The sequence below is a fragment of the Pantherophis guttatus genome, chromosome 2 (assembly GCF_059756535.1).
Source record: "Pantherophis guttatus breed Tessera chromosome 2, ASM5975653v1, whole genome shotgun sequence".
Taxonomy (NCBI): domain Eukaryota; kingdom Metazoa; phylum Chordata; class Lepidosauria; order Squamata; family Colubridae; genus Pantherophis; species Pantherophis guttatus.
Window position 1 is genome coordinate 258333436 of NC_142064.1, and position 14007 is coordinate 258347442.

General features: G+C 41.8%; 2 protein-coding genes across 2 annotated transcripts; both read right to left on the minus strand.

Annotated features, from left to right (window-relative positions):
- Positions 1–52: 52 nt before the first annotated feature.
- On the minus strand, positions 53–681 carry LOC148115659 (butyrophilin subfamily 1 member A1-like). The gene has a single exon (XM_087885217.1). It carries the CDS (start codon positions 679–681, stop codon positions 133–135), a length of 549 nt encoding a protein of 182 aa, XP_087741343.1. The 3' UTR covers positions 53–132.
- Positions 682–3038: 2357 nt separating this feature from the next.
- Positions 3039–9879, minus strand: LOC148115660 (zinc finger protein RFP-like). Its single transcript, XM_087888147.1, has 4 exons — positions 9376–9879; positions 7237–7332; positions 5443–5673; positions 3039–4272 (listed from the first exon to the last, which is right to left on the minus strand). Exons 1-4 carry the CDS (start codon positions 9778–9780, stop codon positions 4246–4248), a joined length of 759 nt encoding a protein of 252 aa, XP_087744273.1. The 5' UTR covers positions 9781–9879; the 3' UTR covers positions 3039–4245.
- Positions 9880–14007: the final 4128 nt, after the last annotated feature.

Genomic DNA, 14007 nt, shown 5'->3' on the forward strand with positions numbered 1-14007 from the left:
CTTTTCAATCCTCAGTAGCTGGAAGATTAGGATGATATGGAAATGAGGTAGAAGGAAACCGAGAACTGGATTAAGAATTATGGAGGTGATGGTGTTGAGAAGAGTATGGCCTACGAGCAAGATCGAACCATCTTAACAACAGAGGACGAGTTGAGCTTTTCTCTGAAGCCAAAAGAAAGGGTGAAGGGGTTCTCCAGAAAAGGAAGCCCCTAAGAAAACAGCTAACAGAACCCCTCTATCTGCATCAAAAAAGGACAGCCGACCTCCAATATAATTCAGAGATACTCGGATCCTCTGGAGATCCCACCTTATGGGTAGGGCAGGGAAATGAGGAGGGAGAAGAACCGTACAGTGGTCTCCCCACTTCGCCATTGCCCAGATACCTTCTGCGGGATCTAGGGAGACGACCCCTTTGCGCTTCACAGAGGCCTTGGCAACTCCCAGGCCCCAGCCATCCTCATTGTCTACAGTGACTTCCCAGTAGCACCTGCCGGTGTTGAATTTCTCACATCCCAGCACGAAAAGACATTGATCAAATCTTTTAGAGCAATGGGGATGAAGTCTAGGCCAGTTTCCCAGGATCAAGCTTTTCCGATTCTCAGATATAATGAGTTTGGGGTGAGCTGTGTCTGGATCCAAAGTCACTTGAGCTACAAAGAGGAAAAATAAAAAAACAAGCATGAGCAGAACACCAGAGGTGAGCAAACCTCGTCTCCTGAGCCTAGAATATGAATATTTATTTATTTATTTATTTATTTATTTATTTATTTATTTATTTATTTATTTATTTTATTAGATTTTTATACCGCCTTTCTCCCAACTGGACTCAGGGCAGTGAACAGCCAAGAATAAAAACATCACATACAAAATTTAAATTTTTTAAAAAGAATTCAACAAATTTAAACAAACAAAGAATTAAACAAATAAACAGAATATGACTCTGAAATAGAGGTAGTTCTTGACCTATGACCTAAATTGAGCCCAACATTTATGTTGCTATGCGAGACATTTGTTAAATGAGTTTTGCCCTATTTTATTACCTTTCTTGAAACAGTTGTTAAGTGAATCACTGTAGATCTTAAGTTCGTAAAACATGGTTGTTAAGTGAACCTGGCTTCCCACTCGACTTTGCTTGTCAGAAGATAGCAAAAGGTGGTCACATGACCCCAGGACACTGCAACCGTCATAAATACGAGCCAGTTGCCAAGCATCTGAATTTTGATTATGTGACCATGGGGGATGCTGCAAAGGTCATTAAAGTGAAAAATGGTGATAAGTCACTTTTTTCAGTGCCATTGTTAACTTCGAACGGTCACAAAATGAATGGTTGTATGTCGAGACTATCCTTTCTGAGTTTGGTGCCCTTCAATATTATTCAGAAACATTCCTTCTAAACTTCAAATGTTCCATGACGTAAAGTTATGCAGATACCCTTAAAAAGTACAAGAAGTTGTTGAAAAGGCAATGAGGGTTCTCTGTCCCTTTTAACCTGCCTTTTACATCCCCCTAACATGAGCAGAGGGACATGGTGGCTCAGTGGCTAAGATGCTGAGCTTGTCGATCAAAAGGTCAGCAGTTCAAGGTTCGAATCCCTAGTGCCACATAACAGGGTGAACTCCCGTTACTTGTCCCAGCTTCTGCCAACCTAGCAGTTCGAAAGCAGGTAAAAAATGCAAGTAGAAAAATAGGGACCACCTTTGGTGGGAAGGTAACAGCGTTCCGTGCGCCTTTGGCGTTTAGTCATGCCGGCCACATGACCACGGAGACGTCTTTGAACAGTGCTGGCTCTTCGGCTTTGAAACGGAGATGAGCACCGCCCCCTAGAGTTGGGAATGACTAGCACGTATGTGTGAGGGAACCTTTATCTTTACCTTAACATAAGCAGATGTGGCACTCTTTACAGTCCTTTCCAAACTCTCATGGAAGACCCATCTTTGCATCGTAGGATTATAGAGTTAGAAAGGACCACCAGGATGCCTAGTTCTACAAACACAACTGTTAGTCCTGGAAGCCATCTTTTACTTTGGATCTTCAGGGCTGCCATATTTAGTGCTGTGGGAAACTGGGAGGGGAGATTGTATGGAGAGATATCTAACATTCTTTTCTCTGAGAGTCAAGGTCATCCTGCCCTGCACCTGGAGTGGTGTGACTGGGAGGCATCTCCAGTTGGGACAGCGCATTGATTAGACCATGTGATGGACATGTGGGTGCTGGGGCAGGGACTTGGACTTTCCTATGGGTGGAGAAAACCTGGAAGCTTTCAGATTTGGGTTTTCCCAGATGTGCCAATATGACATCTCTAATAAAATGGAACTTTGAGGAACTTCTAACCTCGGAGTCTCCTTTCATTGGGGGTGTTACTTGGAACCCTGACAAAAACTAGATGTCAACAGTTCATATTTAAAAAGTCGATTTTTTGATCCCACCATTGTGGCTAACATCTTGACTTGACTAACAACACACCCTATGGAGCCCCAGTGCCAAAACCTAATCAGGTTTATGAATGTGACTTTTTTTTAGCCACAGAAACTTACCTTTGTGCAGCGGAAATCCAAAATTTATTGCATCTGGTGGAGGAAAAAGTAATAATGAACATTGCTACAGAAAATGTGGAGACTCTGCAAAGAGTGCAGAGAAGAGCAACAAAGATGATTAGGAGACTGGAAGCTAAAACATATAAGGAACGGTTGCTGGAATTGGACGTGCCTAGTTTGATGAAAAGAAGGACTAGGGGTGAGATGATAGCAGTGTTCCGATATCTCAGGGGTTTCCACAAAGAAGAGGGAGTCAAGCTATTCTCCAAAGCACCTGAGCTCCACAAGTGCAGCTGCACACGTACACGATTGCCTGCTATTTGCATGACCCAGTTCGTAATGGGCTGCAATCCAGTATTGGGCTATGGCCCAGGGGTTGGGGACCTCTGGAATACAAGTGTTTCCTGGGGCTGATTTTAGGTCTCTGTTCTGTGAACTTTTTAGAGCAATTAATATTAAGCAAAGAAAGAATTGGGGTACTGCCCTCCGAGTCATATTTCCTACCTTTAAATTGCTTCATGGCATTCTTCAAAACGGCACTTAAATCGCACAGGTCCCAGATTTCCCATTTTAGCTCCAGTGGAAACATCACTGAGCTACCAAATACGTCTTTTGTCAAGAACCTGGGGAAAAATAAAAGCTACCGTATTTTTCGGACTATAAGACACACCTGAGTATAAGATGCACCTTAGGTTTTTGGGGAGGAAAATAAGAAAAAAGCTGATTGGCGGGTGGATGGCGTCCCAGAATACCCCCAATTAGCTGTTCCCAGAGGTGAATTTTAGCAACAGGTTCCTTGGTTGTGAGCTCTGCGCCTTGCTTTCTTTTCTGCCTCTGAAACCTCCCTTTGAGAGGCTTTTTTCAGTTTCTGAAACCTCCGTTTCAGAGGCTGGGCGGGGCTATATTCGATGTATAAGACGCACCCAAATTTTCACGCTCTTTTAGGGGGGGAAAGGTGCGTTTTATACTCCGAAAAATACGGTAGTTACCAAACTATTCAATTCAGAATGCATAGAGACATCACTTAAAGAAAAACGAGGAACAAAAGCATTTTACAGAGTGTGACTAATTCATATGGCACACAATGCCAGGATTTGCTTATGCATAACTCACCAACGTAGCAATAATTGCCTAAAATCACAGCATTTAAATCTAAATAGTGCGGCACAGCTGTCCCCCCCCCCCTCGCTGTTTACTTACCTTTAAACGGCTCCTTTTTCCATGCGAAGTGTGCGTTTGGTGTGCACTGCGCATGCAGGCACAATGTGCATCTGGCATGCATTGTGCATGCGTGTATGCAGCATGCATCTGGCGCGCTCCATGCATACGCGGGTAGCGAAAGAGTAGCGGCCAGCAGAGGATTTCACCACTGCATGGATGTCTTCTAAGCATCCATTCAATCTGGGATATGTAATCAGTACCAAAATCAAGCTATTGAGTCCTTTCACATAAAAGGATGCATTTCTTTTCAGCTGATGCTACTGTTGGACCATCAAGAGGCAAGGATATGATTTACTATGATCCATTAGTAGATCCTAATCTACGTTCTACTCTACACAATTTAGGATCAAGTTGAAGAATTATCTCAACAGACGTTCAGCATAAACCCTCAATGAATAGACAAGTTTACCATCCTTCTGGTTCGCTTTTGCACTGATCCACCTGGTCCACCAAGAATGACCAAGAAGATAAATTTCTAGTGTAAGGTCACTTACTGCTTCAAGGTGCTTCCAGCATCCTAGAATGGATGGAAAGAAAAAGAAGAGGGATCTCAGTGCCATTCAATGGATACGTCTCACATCCTGGATATTCATAGTGTGTCTTCAATCATCAGAAACATTAAATGAGAAGAATTGGACAAAATTGGCTCAGGGAGAATTTGGTCTTGGATGGGGTGGCACTACCCCAAATAGACCCTGTGCGTAATCTGGGGGTTCTTCTGGACTCACGTCTCCTGCTCGAAGAGCAGGTGACAGTCGTGGCCAGGAGGGCCTTTGCGGAACTGCGAGTTGTGCGCCAGTTACACCTTTTCCTGAACCAACAATCCCTACTCATAGTCACTCATGCCCTAGTCACTTCCCGTCTTGACTGTTGCAACACGCTCTACATGGGTCTGCCCTTGAAGAACATCTAAAAGCTCCAGTTGGTACAAAAAGCAGCGGCCCACATGGTTTTGTGTAGACACCGGTGTGCACATGTATAATCTCTCCTGCGGGAGCTGCATTGGTTGCCCATTTGCTTCCAAGTGCAATTCAAGGTGCTGGTTGTCCCCTTTTAAATCCCTTCATGGCTTGGGACCAGGTTATCTGAGGGACCATCTCTTGCCGGTCACATCTACCCGACCCATCAGAGCGGGGAGACAGGGAATGCTGCGGGTCCCATCCCCTATGAAGATACACCTGGTGGGACCCAGAAGAAGGGCCTTCTCCATAGTGGTTCCCTCTCTCTGGAACATTACCCCCCCCCCGGAGATTAAAATGGCCCCCACTCTAACACTCTTCCGGAAAGCGCTGAAGACCTGGTTCTGCCAGCAGGCCTGGGGAACCCAGAGCGGGATGGAGCCCATTAAATGGCTCGTGTGATCTGCTGTTGCCGGGGAGGGGTGGGGGGGGTGATTTTATTATATTTTACTATATTAATTTATTTGATTCTTTTTATTAGTTTTATAGTTTTAAATGTGGTTTTATATTCTGTAAGCCGCCTTGAGTCGCCATCGGTGAATAGGTGGCAATATTAAATAAATAAATAAACAAACAAATATGGAGGAAGAGAGAGAGTGAACTGGAGACAGTGACTCATCTCTCTCACCTCCCTATATTTTGTTTTTTTATGCCCATTTTTTTCTCCAAGGAACACTGCCTAAGGATAGATGGAAGAATACTTGCCCATTTCTACCCTGTTGTCTTACCTGTAGGAGTTCATTTATTGGTTGCTGGCATTTCTCCTGCAAATCCCAGATGACAGCCTCCAGGGAGCGGAGCTCTTTGGAGACCTGGTCAATATGCTTCTCTCTTTTCTGCGCAATGTTATCTTCCAACTCCTCCATCCTGGTTAGCAGAAACTTCTCTTGTTCTTTAAGGAACTGGTGCAGCTCCTCAAAATCAGCTTTCATGGTTTCTCTGTTTCTTCCTATTTGCTCCTATAACAAACCAAAGAGACAGGGGAAAACACATTTACAAACCGTAGCAAATCCCATCACCTTTAACTTATTTTTCAAAGAAACAATATTGGAATAGTCAAAACACTTTGTGTTAAATTTCTTTGTAAACTTTGCTGAAATAGGCAATTGTTACATACAGAGGAGATTACATGACTAAAATGTTGTCAAGCTAAGGTATTTTGCCTGTTTCGGGTGTGGCTATAAAAAAAGACAGAGTCCAGGTATTTACTGTATTTTTTGCTCCATAAAACATACTTCATAAACATAAAACATATTCTCAGGAATCTTCTCCAACGGGAAAGTTCAAAGTGTCAGTACTTTCACAGAATATAGAATAACAAGAGTCGGAAGGTACCTTGGAGGTCATCTAGTCCAACCCCCTACTTAAGGAGACTCTATACCATTTTAGACAAGTGGCTGTCCAGTCTGCTCTTAAAAACTTCCAGTGTTGGAGCACTGGAGCATGACTTTTGAAGGCAAGATGTCCTACTGGTTGATTGTTCTTCCTGTCAGGAAATTTCTCCTTAGTTTTAGGTTGCTTCTCTCTTTCTTCAGTTTCCATCCATTGCTTATCTTGTCTTTTGATGCTTTGGAAAATAGGCAGACCACACCTTCTTCTTTGTGGCAGCCCCTCAAATATTGGAACAGTGCTATCACGTCACCCCTAGTTCTTCTTTTCATTGACTAAACATACCCAATTCCTGCACCTGTTCTCCGTATGCTCTTTGTCACTCTTCTTTTCTGGATCTGCTTCTTCAAAGTCCAACTTTCACTTCCACAGTGTCATAGGCAGGGGTGGGTTCTACTTACCTTTATTACCAGTTCTCAACGGGCGCGCGCTTGCGTGCTTGCTTTGCTCGTGCATGTGTTTGCGCTTCTGCGCATGCACAGATCACTTTTGATGATGTCATGGCGGGTGGGCGGAGCCTCCCACCTTTTTTACTACTGGTTCTTGCATACCAGTCCAAACCGGGGACAACCCATCACTGGTCATAGGGAATATCATGGCTTAATTACAGCTATTATTATTTCCCATTTATCAGCAAGTTTTACATAATGATTAAAAGCAGCAAACTAGAAACCAGGAGACATAATTCTAATCTTTGTCTTAGGCACCAAGCCAGCTGAGGAAATTTGGGCCAGTCCATTCTCTCAGCCTTAGGAAAACATGACAAGCACCACTTCCCAAACGCTTCCCAAGAAAACTGGACTTGAGCTTGTATTCACCAGATGTATTTATTTATTTATTTAATTAGTCATATTTCTATGCCGCCCACTCTCTGAGGACTCTGGGCGGCTTACACCAAAGACAGTATACTAAATAGCATATTGCCCCCAACAATCTGGGTCCTCATTTTACCCACCTCGGAAGGATGGAAGGCTGAGTCAACCTTGAGCTGGTGAGATTTGATCCGCTGATCTGCTGAACTAGCAGTCAGCTGAAGTAGCTGCAGTACTGCACTCTAACCACTGTGCCACCTCGGCTCAGTAAAGATGGACTCAAAGGCACTATTATCATTCCTAGTTAAAACTGATACCTACGATTAGATTTTGGCATTCGTACTCCATGTATGACTGAACTTGCAAAATCTCATCTCTTTCCTCCTTCAAAATATTCAGGCAACTGCAAAATAAATCCTGAAAGGGAAAAAAGACCAAGACGTTAAATAAATGTCTATAAAGATTCTCAGTTATCGTGGTCATAGTTGTCCCAAAGGTGCTTTATTTCCCCAAAAAGGCAACAGGACTTTTTGGTATAGGAAGTTAGTACTCATTTTCTGTGTCCATAAAACTATTTAATCAGTTGAAGTCAGTCTGGAAAAAATCCTTTACAGATAGTCCAAGTCATTTTAACAACTGTTCAGAGTGACAATGGCCTTGGAAAGGGTGGTTTACAACCTATCAAACACTTCTGGCCATTGTAAAGTGTCACACACACACTCCATGGTCACATGATTGCATTTTGGGCACTTGGCCATTTGAACGAGTTAGGATCGAACTCCTGGCAGTGGGCAGAGTCAGCCTGCAATATGACTGCCCCAACACAGCTGCCGTTACTGAATCTGCTTAAGGCTTTTACCCCAAACTGGTAATTTTTTCTTCTTTCTCAGAAATATAACTATAATCATGCCACCAAAAACATTGGACATTCCAATCGATCATACTTAATTAGGGTTGCATAATTCAATCCTAATATGTTGCCTCATTGTAAAAGTTAATCCTCGCTTACCAATGGTAATTGAAATCAGGAACTTGATTTACTATGCCAACCTGATCATCAAGCTCAATGTCGAGTGACTACACCAATTTATGATGGCAGTTTGGCAGTCCCAATTGTTCTCCTTAGGTGAATCCTGCAGTCACAGCTTCCTGAAGTCACATGATCATCATTTGCAACCACCAGCCACTTTCCCATTAACTTTGCTTGTCAGAAGGTGACAAATGGCAATCACACGATCACAAGACATTGAGACTATTATAATTGTGAGCCAGTTACCAAGCATCTAAATTGCAACCACTTGATTCTGGGGACATTGCAAAGGTTACAACTATGAGGGCTGGTCAGAAATCTCCCGTATTCAGCATCATAATTTCAAATGTCATTGAATGAGTGGTCTTTACACAAGGATTAACTGTAAGCTATTTGATCTATATGCAGCTACAAAAGGGAACTTTACAGCAAAGAATGGAAAATATCTATGTATCTCTCAAATCAAATGTTATTCCTAGAAATCAGACTATGAGTTTTTAGTCCTGCCATGGACTAGGTGACCTTGGACCAGTCGTCCACTCTCAGCATCAGGAAAGAGGAGACAAAGACTAATTACTTTAGAAAATCTTGTCAAGAAAATTGGGATTTGTTGATGTGGTTGCCCAGAGTCTTGGCTCTAGAGGTTTTTTTCCTCTCTCTCTTTTGACATAACTGGCAATATGTCTATTACACCCTACAGAAGTAAAGGGTTACCTATACAGCAACTATTCAAAATAACATTCTTGGAATACAAGAACTGACATTTTACCTTGAGTTTGTATCTATTATGTGCTTGTGTATTATTGCGGTTGAAGCTGAAGTAGTCATTGACAGGTAGTACGTTGTAGCAGATAATTTTGTGTACTACGTTTAGGTCAGACCGTAGATGGCGTAGTTCTAGGTTGTCCAAGCCTAAAATTTCAAGCATGGTGGCATAAAGTACCGTATTTTTCAGAGTATAAGACACACCTTTTTTCCTCCAAAAAGAGGGTGAAAATCTGGGTGCATCTTATAGTCCAAATGTAGCCCCACCCAGCTTCTCAAATGGAGGTTTCGGAGGCTGAAAAAAAAACAAGGCACAGAGCTCACAACCAACATATCTGTTGCTAAAGTTCACCTCTGGGAACAGCTGATTGGGGGTATTCCGGGAGGCTGATCCACCCCCAATCAGCTTTTTTATTTTCCTCCCTAAAAACTAAGATGCATCTTATACTCCGGTGCATCTTATAGTCCGAAAAATATGGTATTTTGATGCGAGCAGAGGAATGGAGGACTCTTCTCGTGAAATACCTCTGGACTCGTTCAATTGTATTTATGTCTGATATAGATATATCAATTATATTATAATATACAGTATATAAGGATATCAAGATATAGCTGAGTAATAGTAGAAAAACATATACATCCTAATATAAATGGAAAGTCCCTACCTTGAACTCCAGAGCAGCTGTTTCAATAGGGATGACAGTGTGAGCCTGGTGCTCCTCAGATCCACAGCACACTGAACAGACAAAGACCTGGTCATTCTTACAGAACAGGTCCAAATGCTCTTGATGTTGCTGACAATATTTGGTGTCTCCTTCTGCCTGATCTCTTAATTGCTTGAATAATCTGACATTATCCAGTTGCTGATTTTGGCTGAAGTTCTCCTGAAGAATTATATGCTTACACTGAGGACAGGCAAGTTCTGATGAAGATTCTTTCCAGCACTTCATAATGCAATCTCGGCAGAAAATATGTCCGCAGTCAAGAACTAGAGGGTCCTTAAAATATTGCCCGCAAATGGAGCAGTTTGCTTCCGAGACACATTTTTCCATGGGGTTGTCATCCATCATTGACCAGATTTGTTTTAAAAAGATGGACTTTCACTTTCCTTTTGATTTTTATAGACCCACAGTAGGAACTTTTATTTCACTACTTCAAGGCTGCAGTCTGAGATGAAGGAACAGAAAACAAATATATATATTTATATCCTTTAATAGCTACTATGATATTTTAATACCAGTCTTTTTCTTGGCTACATCTTACTCTCTGAATTATATGACAGGTGTTTGGGGGTGAGAGGACTCCTTGCAACACATAGAGTTTGTTTGGTTTAACATATTGGGTGATCCCAGCTAGTAACTTATCCAGCTAACCTAGCCAATATGTACAAGTGTTTATTTAGAAAATTATTCAAAGGCGGTTGCATTCATGTACAACCATCACAATCTGCACTTTTGAGATAAAAAAAAAAACTTGTGCAAATGTATAAAAGTTCTGATAAAATGTTCAAAAATGTTTAATTGAAAACACATATTAAAAATATTGATGAGCTTCATTCATCATGCTAAGCCACAATTTAATTTGGCTTAATTTATTGTATTATAGTGATAGGTTGACACAAAATTTAAACCAGAAAGCAGCAACACACATTTTGGCTTAAACAAGACAAGTGAACTCAATCAATACACAGCATATATTTAGGTCTAGTTTCCCAAAGGCATTGTCTCCAAAAGGCAATTGGACTTTCTTGGGTTTTTTCCTTTGAAAACTTTTGAGGAGCAAAACATTTTCAAAGATCAAAAAACAAGAAAGTCCAGGTGTTTTTTGGAAAAAACACCTTTGGGACAACAGCGACCTGGATAATTGAGAATCTCCATAAACATTTAGGGCTAGTGTGTTTCCCAGGCTGAGGTGTCATGTTGTTTGTTTGGACTAGGCTAAATCAGTTTGAGAAACTAAGGCATTATGATGTTTAAACCATGATTATATCCTGACATAAACCAATTCCATCAATTATGGTTTATTCTATAACAATGCAGGTAAATATTTTCACTCAGGGTTGAAATGAGGGGTCCTTGGTGCTCTCTGAGCTTGGTTTGTTTTCTTGCAGAGGTTTCATTTGGGTAATGAGGTAACCAGGTAACATCATCAGTGCTTTTATTTAATAGATTAGACACACCACAATCTAACATCAAGCTTACTTTTAGAAAGGGGGGCTTAATCTAATAAAGAAATATAAAAGAAAGCGAGTTTGATATAGTATTATCCAGAAGGAAGAAGACAATTCTCACCTAGAGAGGAAGGGCAAGCATATCAAGATAAAAATAGCTTCAAATTATTTGTATTTTAGCAGTCCAGAGACACCGAAATTACTTGGAGGAAGGTTTAATATTTACTTAATGCAATTCCATTAATTGCAAAATATGTATTTATTTCTATGACCTAAATTTCCATCATTTGTTCAAATATTTTCCCTGTAGCGGGATAAGATTCTCGGTCCAGCATATTGGAAGCACCTGGCTGGTCAAATATTTTTTTCAGTGACTGTATATGTCTGATTCCGGGTTTTATTATTTACTATTAATTAATTATTTGGATTAAAATGGGATTTTATTGTACTTGTTTCTTAACTTGTGTTCGCCGCCCTGAGTCCTTCGGGAGAATGGCGGCATATAAATACATGTAGTAAATAAATAATAAATAAATATTGTTTAACACACCGTTAAATCAAGGCAAGCATCTTTTGAGGCTGGTGTATTTATAGTTAAACTATCCGCCTGTTTAGAGAGTTATCATGCCCCCCAAAGCAGAACAAGGGAGGGAAAGGGAAGGACTGCCCAACCCACCCCTAGCTCACCACGCAAAGCCCGGAGCAAGTCCAGTGAAAGGCAAAGAGGCAAACTCAACAACGTGGATACGAACTAAATCCCACCCAGTAAAACCGAAAGTCCCGCGAAACTCAGCTTAGCCTTCAAGCTGCCTTTTAGAGACGAGACGCCCATTAAAACTCCCGAGAGCCTCTGCGCCTCGGCTATGTTTTCAATCTGTCACCCGCCCTCTATGTGAGAGAGAGGGAGGGGGGGGAAGAGTGTGGCTCAATCCTGATTGGGTAAAATGGGTGACAGCACTGTCCAATGGCCTCTCGACTTTCTTTTCGTAAGTGGCATTGTCACCCGCCCTATGAGAGAGAAGGAGGGGAGGACGGAGAATGTTGGACGGGTCAGATGGACGACAGCACTGTCCAATGGCGTCTCGCCTTTCTTTTCGTAAGGGGCATTGCTTTTAATCTGCCACCCGCCCTTGAGAGAGAAGGGGGAGAGGGGAGAATGTTGCTCAATCCTGATTGGGTAAAATGGGTGACAGCACTATCCAATGGCTTCTCGCCTTTCTTTTCGTAAGGGGCATTGTTTTTAACCTGTCACCCATCCTGTGAGAGCGAGGGGGGCAGGGGGAAAAGTGCAGCTCAATCCTGATTGGGTAAAATGAGTGACGTGACAGCACTGTCCAATGGTGTGTCGCCTTTCTTTTCGTCAGGAGCATTGTTTTTAATCTGTCACCCGCCGTGTGTGTGTGTGTGTGTGTGTGTGTGAGAGAGAGAGAGAGGGGGGGACGGAGGGAAAAAGTGTTGCTCAATCCTGATTGGGTAAAATGAGTGACGTGACAGCACTGTCCAATGGTGTGTCGCCTTTCTTTTCGTCAGGAGCATTGTTTTTAATCTATCACCCGCCTTGTGTGTGAGAGAGAGAAAAAGGGGGAGGGAGGGAAAAAGTGTTGCTCAATCCTGATTGGGTAAAATAGGTGACAGCACTATCCAATGGCATCCCGCCTTTACTTTTCGTAAGGGGATTTGTTTGGTCGACAGCGACGTCCAATGGCGTTTCGCCTTTTCTTTTCGTCAGGTCGCTCTTCCCTTTGGAAAACCTCGGCCCAGGAAAGTGGGCGGGGCTCCTTGCACAGGAGGAGGCGCGTGCGAATGCGAAATTAACTTTTCTTAATAAAATAACCGAGCAAAAAATGTCCCTCTTGGTTTTTTTTTAGGAAACCAAATTATCTTCAAGAGTTTCCGTTAGCACCTCTGCGTGTTCTCTCGGCATAAAGCTCCAGTGGACGTCACAAAAGGCTTCTTTTTCCTTGCATTGATAGATCACGGTGTATCTGAGCCCATTAAATGAGGGGCAGGGCAGGGGTGGATTCTCCGTAAGATTTTCTTCTCTTCCCCTTTGTCTACAAAGTACTGTATATCCATTTACCCAGCAAACAAACAGATCAGGGTCTCTGCCAATGGATGGTTGGAGTATTTCAGCACATCCTTTTAGTTCTCTCTCCTCCTCCCTACGTTTTAGCTTTTAACAAAATAATAGCTGTAATAACTGTGGCCAAGATAGTCTATGCCCAAAACTGGAAAAATAAAAATACACCGTCAAAAGAAAAGTGTGATAAAGTGTTAGAGTGTGGTGAAATAGATAAATTAACAATGGAAATAAAAGATAGAAACTTGAGTATTATCCAATATGGAATTTATGGTAAGACTGGTTAGAGCGTTAGATGTAAAGATTAGCAAATCAACAAAGAAAGTGGATTCAGTATTATAGTAGGATAAGATGTGATATAAAATGTAAATTGTCTATGTACTGTATATAAATGTACATAAATGAATATACTGTATTAGAATATTAGTATATATAAGGGAACCCACATGTACGTGACTACACAGATAAAGGCGAAAATGTACTGTATTTATACTAGATATATACTGATACTGTGATATAAAATGGAAAAAAACTGCTTAATAAAAATATTATTAAAAAAATTAAATAAATGAGGGACAGGGAGGATTCTCTGTAAGATTTTCTTCTCTTCCTGTTTGTCTACCAGGTGTCCATTCACCCAGCAAACAAACAGATCAGGATCCCTGCCAATGGATGGTTGGGGTATTTCAGCACATCCTTTTAGTTCTCTGTCCTCCCTACATTTTACCTTTTAACAAAAACAAAATATCAAATGGAACAAATATCAAAACATCTACCGTCATCTATTTCTAATAGTGTCTTTGAACCCAGAAGTTGGACCAGGGGTGAAATGTTCCCAGTTCGGACTAGCTCGGGCGAGTAGGTAGCGATGATGGCCGGTGGTTCAGAGAACTGGTAGCGATGGCAACCTGAGGCTCCGCCCACCCACCCAGTTGTCGTTACTTCCTGCTTTTACTTCCAGAGAACCGGTAGTAAAAAAATGCTTTAAAAGTTTTTTAAAAAGTTCCAACGATCAGCTGAGCGATGCGCGATCGTCGCAACTTTTTT

Excerpts from the sequence above, each read along its gene's own strand:
- LOC148115659 (XM_087885217.1), bottom strand. The coding sequence starts at position 681 with ATGCTTGTTTTTTTATTTTTCCTCTTTGTAGCTCAAGTGACTTTGGAT.
- LOC148115660 (XM_087888147.1), bottom strand. The coding sequence starts at position 9,780 with ATGATGGATGACAACCCCATGGAAAAATGTGTCTCGGAAGCAAACTGC. Across the intron at positions 7,333-9,375 it reads CAGCTGCTCTGGAGTTCAAG|GATTTATTTTGCAGTTGCCT; the intron begins GTAGGGACTTTC and ends TTTCCCTTTCAG. Across the intron at positions 4,273-5,442 it reads CAATAAATGAACTCCTACAG|GATGCTGGAAGCACCTTGAA; the intron begins GTAAGACAACAG and ends CATCCATTCTAG.